At 45.9% G+C, this 9169-nt stretch overlaps 1 protein-coding gene across 2 annotated transcripts in view; it reads left to right on the top strand.

Annotated features, from left to right (window-relative positions):
- The first annotated feature begins 439 nt into the window (after positions 1 to 439).
- Positions 440 to 9169, top strand: part of ARHGAP20 (Rho GTPase activating protein 20) — a 154556-nt gene continuing 145826 nt past the window's right edge. Inside the window, exon 1 of one of the 2 annotated variants that reach the window (XM_049714073.1) lies at positions 440 to 567. Coding sequence is in view for 1 of the 2 variants with exons in the window: in XM_004282256.4 (XP_004282304.1) it covers positions 949 to 1053 (105 nt within the window). In the remaining variant the exon portion in view is untranslated. Of the gene's footprint in view, positions 568 to 922; positions 1054 to 9169 lie in introns of those variants that run through there. The other variant, XM_004282256.4, reaches the window with a different exon arrangement.

Raw genomic sequence — 9169 nt, 5'->3', positions numbered from 1 at the left:
ATAAACACTTCCACATATTGTAGCCTTCTCAATAGCTAAGCCAAATTTCAGAGTCCTCTCTCTGCCGCATTTTCCTTAATTGCGCTTGCACGTCTGGAATGCCCGGGTCTCTGCAGCTCGCAGAGAAACCGCCGGTGCAAATTGCGCAGGGCTTGCTGCCGGGCGGCTGCAGAGCCACCGCGGGCAGGCTAACGTGCGGAACCGCACGACAGGTCAGGCGGCGCCGCGGGCTTCCCATGTGCGCGGCCGCGGCCCTCTGCAACGTGCGACTCCGTCCCCGGCCTCCCGGGCGGGGAAGGGGCGGGGGCGGGGGACCCCTCGGCGGTCGGCCGAGAGCTAGGCAGGAATCGCTGCCACTCCTCTGTTCAGGCTGAGGTCGCCACAGCTGCGCCGCTCCACGCGCTAACGGGGCGCCTTCCCCACGGGCGCGGCGCGGGAAGGGATGGGGTCGCGTGCGAGTGGGCTGGGCAGCTGGAGAGGCGCGCATCCACGCTAGAGGCCTGCGTTCGTGACACCGGCCGTTGAGCTCCTTCGGGCTGGCCCCACTCGGAGGCGCAGACTGAGAAGGTCGGTCGGGCGCCCGTGCCCTAATATATATCTAGAAGGGCGCGCCTCAGGCCGGACCGGCGCGGGGAGGGCCGCGGCCGGAGGAGGGCGGCCTGGGGAGGGCCCAGCGCGGGGCGCCTGGCGCCGAGGGGCGGGCCCGAGGCGGGGCGGCCGCGGCGCTGACGGGCGGTCGCCGCCGCAATCGCCTGCAGCTGCGGTGCCGAGCGCGGGCGGCTGTACATGGCCCCGACGGGAGGCGCGCGGCTCGCACTCGGAGCCCGGCTCGCTGCTTGAGCTCGGCGCCCGCCTCGGCCTCGCGCGTCCTCGCCCGTCCGGCCAACGTCCCACGGACATGCCCGCGTAGCCTCCTCCTGGGCTGGGATTTGCTTGAAAGTCCTCTTCATGGAAGCGATGTCCCCTCAGCAGGAGACTCTAGGGGGGCAGCCGGCGCGCTCCTCTTCCCTGACAGGAATGTCTCGGATCGCGGGCGCCCCCGGAACCAAGAAGGTGAGGACGCCGAGCGGGGCCCGGCGCCCGCCGCCGCCGCGCGGGCCGAACGCCGCAGGGATTTAACGCTCGAGGCCCGCGTCATTCGTCTGAGGCCATTCTCGCCTTCCCGTCTCCCAAGTTACCCCGTCACCCCCGGGTTTTTCGCGTCTAGAGTCTCAGGCGCTCTCGGAGCGGACCCGGCAGCCTCCCTCCCCGTCTCCATCCGCCGCGGGACCCGCCCCCCCTCTCTCAGGCGGGGCGCGCGGCCCGGGTTTGGGACATCGCCCTTCCCGGCCCCTCTGGGTGCCCAGCCCCGGGGTTCCCTGAGGTACCCCGGGAGCTCACCGTCCCTTGACGGGGTCAGCTCTGAGGTCGTCAGGGCAGCGGCGTCCGCCCGTGTGCGGCTACCGCGCTGAGGAAGGTAGGCGGCCGGGCTGCGGCGCCTGCGGGGCTCAGCCCCTCACCTGGACGCGGCCTCTCCGCGATATTTTGCTGGGGGTGGCCGGGAAGAGGTGCCTGCGCCCCACAGAACGACTCCCGGTCGACGCCCGGGGACGCGGAGGGCCGGTTCGGCTTGGAATTGGGCTGGGTGGGGCGGGTGGGCTGCGGCTTAGGGGCCTTCACCCTACGCTTGTCCCCTGGCCCTCGGGGCTTGGAGGGGCTGGAGAGGGGTTGGGTGTCGGTGTGGGCGTGCGGGCGGCGCGCGTGGCCCCTGACAAAGCTGGGAGGAGGGATGCGGGCAACAACTTGTAGCGTTCCTTTCGGATAAACACGGCCGCCGAGCGGCGTGCCGATTCCGATGGGGTCAGGTTTCTTTGGAACGGTTCCCTCAGCAAGTGCACGTGGCCGCGAGCTGCCGGCCTCTGCTGCTTGGCTCTCGGAGGAATTGATTCGGGTGTTTTTAGCCGTGTCTGCCCTCGCTCCTCCCCTCCCCCAAAACCTGATATTTGGCTTTTTTTCTCTGTGTCCTGGTGGTTCCCTTCCAGCTTCTGTGGAGAAAAATTGGGATTAGAGGGATAACCTAACTCATCCTTAAGAAATATCTTGAGGCATTGCATTTGCATCATTGGAACCTTAAGGGGCTACGTAGGCTCCCCTACTTGTCCGGATCTTACTGCCTTTCATGACTCTTCCCAACAGGATCCTGGGTTGGCTAGAGGTCAGTGGAAGAGTGGTGAGATCGGTGCAGAGTAAAAGTGTGTGTGAGCTCCCAAGGACCTTGACCGTGTCGCGGAGCCATCTAGGAGTGTCAGTGAACTTGATGTTGTATCGGCTGTAGTGCTGGTTCAAGCCTTTGATGTATGGAGGCTGCGGTTTGTCCTTGTCGCTTTTCCCCTTCAGAGATGCAGGGAGGGAGGGAGAGAATTTACTAGGTTAGTGCTATATGAATTTTCAGTAATTAACATAGGTTTTAAAACAGTTTTTATTCCTGTAAACTTAAGGAATTGGGGGAAATAAAGTATTTGTATTCCAGAACAGATCTCATCCTTTTTTACTAACGGTAATTAAGCGAGAAAGCATGAGAGTAGCTTGATCAATCAAGAAGTATTTGTCCTGGGCTTCCCTGGTGGCGCAGTGGTTGAGAGTCCGCCTGCCGATGCGGGGGACACGGGTTCGTGCCCCGGTCCGGGAAGATCCCACGTGCCGCGGAGTGGCTGGGCCCGTGAGCCATGGCCGTTGAGCCTGCGCGTCTGGAGCCTGTGCTCTGCAATGGGAGAGGCCACAACAGTGAGAGGCCCGAGTACCGCAAAGTACTTGTCCAACAAATGAAGGGTTGCTGGGCATCTTAAGCCATTGTCCTTAAGATGCTGTCCTTCATTATAAAACGTAATGATTTGTCACATTACCAATCTAGTCTTTTCCTTTTAAAATTTTGCCAGTCTGGTCTTTCTACAGCTTTTTACTCCCTTCAGGGTGAGAGTGAGGTTGAAGAACTATTTTATTTTGCTTTTAATATTTTTTTTCCAGAAAAGTGCATCTCTGCCTGTTTTAAATGTTAGTAGGCATATCTGTTTGATTTCAGACCTCCATAGCAATAGAAAATAATAATAATAAAAGAATATTTCCAAATTGTAGCTCACAGAATCATTGCCATTACACTCTCATGGACCACAATCTTTTTGTATCCCCAATACTCAACAGATTGATCTTTTATGTTTCATCTTGCCTTTTTAGTGTTTGGTAGTCCTAGTGAGTCATGAGACTTATTTCTTAAAAAGTCTACTATATGGTTGTACTGTTAATTACTAAGATTTGGATCAGTGTTGTTTAAACTGCCAGTTACAATCAACATTTTAAAAAATGAAATAGAACAGAAAATATTGGCACAGTGGTAAGGGTAAAGATTGCTTTGTGTAACTTTTTTCTCTGTTTCATTTATATATTTGTGCATTTTGGGCAGTGATGTAAAATGTGTTTCTTACTGAACAGTCAGAATTTTTTTTTAACATCTTTATTGGAGCATAATTGCTTTACAATGGTGTGTTAGTTTCTGCTTTATAACAAAGTGAATCAGCTATACATATACATATATCTCCATATCTCCTCCCTCTTGTGTCTCCCTCCCACCCTCCCTATCCCACCCCAGAATTTTTACAGTTTCCTATTTGTGAAATGAAAAATAACAATAGTATCTAAGTCCTCAAGATAGTTAGGAAAATTAAATGTGAAGGAGAGTGAATATTAATATATAATAGCACTCAATAAGTGATGGCTCTTATTTGTACTTCCGTACCATGTCTGTAATTCACACTACTATGTCCCAATTGTTCAAGCTAAAAATCTAGAATTTGTTTTCAACTACTGGCATTTATTTCCTCAGTCTACAACAACCATCAGAAAGGCCAGTCGAATATCACTTCAAAACATATCTTGAATTTCTCCACTTTCATCTCTACTGCTGCCATTGTAGTCGAAGCCAAACCACCACCATCTCTCACTTGAACATTTGCAGAAGTTCCCTAACTTGTCTAACACATTTTTTGCTTTTCCCTGACCTAGTCTCCATTTAGAAGCACCAGAATGATCTTTAAAAATTTAAATTGATCACGTTCCTCACTGCTTAAAATCTTGTGGTGGCTTTCCATCATATTTAGAATAAAATTCAGACTCCTGTACTTAGCCCTCCTTACTTCATTCCCCTCATCTGCCTTTTCTGCTTTGCTTGTGTATTCTCCAGCCACATGGGCCTTCCTTTTCACACATTGAGTCATCACATTCATTCTGTTCTGAGGCTTTGGTGTTGCTATTCCCTTTTTGTCTTCTTTTTTTTGCCACACATCTTTACAGTGTTGATTCTTTCTAATTGTTCTGATCTTAGGTTCTCCCAGAGGCCTGTCCTGACTACCTAAATGGAAGTTGCCTCTCAGTCATGTTCTGTACCTTCTGTTTTATTCTCATTTTAACATTCAGCCTTGCCTTACATATTATTATTTACTTCCTTGTTGTGTTACCTGAACTTCTCACCAGATTGTGAAAACCATGAGAATAGGGACATTATCTGTATTGTTCAAGGCAGCTGCCTCAGTGCCAAGGACAGTGCTACATGTTAGATACTCATTAAATATAAGCTGGGTTACATACGGCAGTGAACAGGGACAGATATGCCCCTGTGTTCAGAGTTTATGATTTAGAGCAAGATCAGCAAACCTTTTCTTAGAGAGCCAGCTAGTGAATAATTTAGGTTTGTAGACTGTAAGGTGTGTCTGTTGCAGCTACCCACTATGCAATTATAGTACTAAAGCAGCCATAGACAATATGTAAATGAATGGGCACAGCTGTGTTCCAATAAAACTTTATTTAGAAAAACAGGAGGTGAATCCCTGGTGTTGTTTGCTGACCTCTAGAGCATGACTGTTGACTAGAACTTTCTGCAGTGAGAGAACTGCTCTTTTTTTTGCTTGATTTTTTGTGTTTTTTTGCAGTACGCGGGCCTCTCACTGTTGTGGCCTCTCCTGCTGCGGAGCACAGGCTCCGGCTCAGCGGCCATGGCTCATGGGCCCAGTGACTCCGCAGCATGTGGGATCTTCCCGGACCGGGGCACAAACCTGTGTCCCCTGCATCGGCAAGTGGACTCTCAACCACTGTGCCACCAGGGAAGCCCGAGAACTGCTCTTTATTTACAGTTTACAATTTGTTTCTTTGGATAATGCATTATGGATAGAATTCTGGATAATTCTTCTGGATAACATATCCTTGAGCATATCCACGTTTGGGCAGAACAGTTTTTGTGAAATGAAATGGCAGCACATATTAGAATAATTTCAGTTAGGGATGATTTGTGTCATTTTCAAGCCCCTGACCCTTTGGTTTCACATATTAATTGAACAGTCTTTAAATAAGGTAGGTTTTGGGGAGGGAAGAGAGACTTACAAGCACAGAAAATCAGTCAAAGCAAAAGGATTTTAAAATAGCTCCAACATTTAAAAATGTAACAGCTACTATTATACACTTCATTCTGGCTTTTCTTTCTACATTCTCTGGGTCCAAATCTGTTTATAGCAGTTTATGGTACAACACCCCTGAAAGCCAACTTTAAGCCATGTGTGTGTCTTGCAATTGGGGTTTGAATGAAGCAACTTTGTGTGTAAGACTTGGTTTTATTCTTTAATACTGAGAAAAATATTATGCTCATGGTTAAGCCAGTATCCTACCGAATACTTTTCTGATGTTATTCACAAAATGAGTGGCATAAAATCAGGTCCATGAGATTGTTTTGGCTGGGAGCAGTCTGGAATTATCAAAAACTGAATTAGATCAGAAAGAGCCTGTTATCACCGGTGTGACCTCTGAACTTCTGGCTGTACTTCGTTTCTTTGTTTGTAAAATAGGGGTAATAATCCATATCCTGTATATCTCACAAAGTTGTTTTTTATGGGTCAAAAGAAGAAAGAATATAAAAACACTTTCGAAAAAAGTGCAGAGGCCATTAGTAATTTTTACCAGGTGATATCTGTAAAGCAATAAAAAAAGTTTTATTTCATTGGATTTAATACAAGAACATTTACATGCAAATGAGTGAATGCTATTTGTCTTATTCAGCTCGGGTTGCTGTAACAAAATACCATAACCTGGTGGCTTAAACAAAGGACATTTATTTCCTGCAGTTGTAGAGGCTATGAATTCCCATGATCCGGGTGCCAGCCAATTCAGTTCCTGCTGAGAACCCTCTTCTTGGCTTCCAGTTCTTTCTGTGTCCTCACATGGGAGACAGAGTGAGAAGAAAGAGTGAGGAAGGTGAGGGGGAAGAAGGGGAGGGAGAAGTAGTGAGAGAGATGGAGGTGGAGTTAGATATCTTTGGTTTCTTCTCATAAAGGCACTAACCTTGTCATAGGGGCCCCATTCTCATGACCTCATCTAAGCCTAATCACCTCCCATAGACCCCACCTCTTAATACCATTACATTGGAGGTTAGGGCTTCAACATATGAATTTGGGGGGGGGCGAACAAGTATTTGGCCCATAACACTAACCATCAAAGCAGTCACCCTTGAATGTCATAAATATCAAATATTGTAAGGTAGAAACTGGAGGAAAAAGATAAGAGTTTACTGTTTATAATATACGGAAAAGTAAAGGAAATTTTTCAAAAAACTTCTTTAACTAAATGCCTAACTATACATAATACACATTGATTATAATATATGGAGTAGGCATTATTAATGTACTCTTAGAGAGGAAGGAACTGAGCCCTGCCAAGGCTGCATGTAGTAAGCAACAGAGCTGGAATTTGAACCCAGATCTTCTAACTCTATTTCTCTTTCCAACTAGATTATAGATGCATTTTTTATTGTTTATAACATAAGATGTAGGGGAGAGTAGATGTGAATTTTATATAAGCAGTTGAACAAGCCATATTTGAGAAGTTTTTCTCCTGAGAGATAATTTCGTTCTTTAGGGAGCAGAGCCTCTACATTCTCCGTGTACCACAGAATATTATGTTCACTGCTGCCATTAGGTAAATGTTAGGTAAATGTATTAGTCAGGGTTCTCCAGAAAAACAGACCAGTAGGAGTCCCATGATTGCCATCTGCGGAAAAGTCGGTGGTGTAATTCACCACCATCTTTTCCTGAGGACAGGAAGAAATGAAATGTTCCAGCTGGACAGTGAGGGAGGAAAAAGGGGCAAATTCCTCCTTCCTCCACTTTTTGTTCTGTAAAGGTCCTCAAGGGATTGAATGATGCCCACCCGCATTGGGGAGGACAACCTACTTTACTGAGTCCACCAATTCAAATGCTGATTTCATCTGGAAATGCCTTCACAGACACATCCAGAAATAATGTGTAATCTGAGCATGCCATGGACAGTCAAGCTGACACATAAAATTAACCATCATAGTAAATATTGACTAATAGTGACAATCAGTGACACAATCATTGCTATAATTTCTTTGGAAGTTTGTGATCTTTATCCCTTGGTATCTGTCATCTGTCATTTTCAGATGTTTTATATAAGGCACTCATATTTCAGGAGCTCTTTAGCCAGGCCTGCTTTCCACATTAATGCTGTTGGAAAACTTGGCATATTCTCCAAACTCATAGAAATATATTTCAAAGTTATGTGTGGATGCACAGAATCCTATGCCTCAGTTGTTTCCACCGTGGAAAATTGTGTGTGGGAAACCCAGCTGAAACTCTCAATTCAGTAAGCATTTTGATATCATGAATCTTGAGTGTAGGAAAAAACTTGCTTCCATAGTCATCTTCACTTAAAATGTGAACACAGCAGTGCATTTTAACATAGCAAAAAGAAAAATTAATTTTCATGACTTTGACATTCATATATTAGAACAGAATATGTTGTTTTTTATGAAATGAAAGTTAAAGATACTTTATTTTTACACATTCTTTACACATTTGTGTAAAAAGTAATTATTAATTTTGAATATTGAGTCCTCAAAGTTAAACAGAGAGTTGTAACTTATAGACTGAAAATTCACAAGTCACAGATATCTAAATGGTGCAGTTGCTTTTTGGTTCTGAAATGAAGTTTGTTGTGAAGCAATTTATAACTCTTTCCCTTCACCATTCTTCTGATTTAGGGTTTGGTGAAAGATCTGCGGGATAAGAGGTGGAACATATTCAGTAGACTGGGAGAAGTGAGACAGCTGATAGCATCTTCAGAAAGTGAAAACTTGAACTTCAATAATTTGGGTGTCTGAATTCTTTCACTGTTCTTATCCTGCCATCCAGGACTTGGTGGTTCTTCTTTTCAAAGTAAAGATGTCTTGTGCCTTATAGGACCACATACAACTTAACAAACATCTGTGATTATAAAACTTGCCTTCTTAGAAGGTATCAGTAGCTGAAAATACACTGGACTTCAATTTAAATTGCTGCTAAAACATGTTATAAACTATACAGTGTCACAAAAATAAATAGGTATATAATATCAAGGTTAGATATGTGTGTGTTTACAAACTTATATATACATACACTCATATAAACAGTGCTTTGAGGACATGTATGTACATTTTATTATTGTGATTTGATGGAGTTTCATGACTCATACCCCTCAGTCTCCAGGGTATTTGGCAAAAACCTCTGTTACAGGCTGAATGTTTGTGTCCTCCCGAAACTCGGATTTTGAGGCTGTAACCCCCAGTATGATAATACAATTGACCCTTGAACAATGTGGGAGTTAGGGGTGCTGACCCTCCACACAGTCAAAAATCCACTTAGAACTTTATAGTGGGCACTCTTTATCCATGGTTCTGCATCCACATGTTCAACCAACCTCATATGGTTTAGTACTATAGTATGTATTTATTGAAAAAAATTTCATATGTAAGTGGACCTGCACAGTTCAGATCTGTGTCCTTCAAGGGTCAACTGTATTTGGAGATAGGGGAAATAATTAGCTTAGAAGAGGTCATGAAGGCAGAATCCCCATGATGGGATTACGGCCCTTATAAGAGACCAGAAAGCTTGCTCTCTGTGTACCCCATGTGAGGGTACAACAAAAAGGCAGCTGTCTGCAAAGCAGGAAGAGGGCCATCACCAAGAACTAAATCTGCTGACACCTTGACCTTGGACTTCCTAGCCTCCAGAACCATGAGAAATAAGTTTGTGTCATTTAAATCATCCAGTCTGTGTTATTTTGGTATAGTAAGTAGCCTGAGCTTGCTGACTACCTT

Source organism: Orcinus orca, chromosome 8, assembly GCF_937001465.1.
Source record: "Orcinus orca chromosome 8, mOrcOrc1.1, whole genome shotgun sequence".
Classification (NCBI taxonomy): domain Eukaryota; kingdom Metazoa; phylum Chordata; class Mammalia; order Artiodactyla; family Delphinidae; genus Orcinus; species Orcinus orca.
The sequence above is the reverse complement of the archived record's forward strand: the minus strand, read 5'-3'. Positions and strand labels throughout refer to the sequence as shown.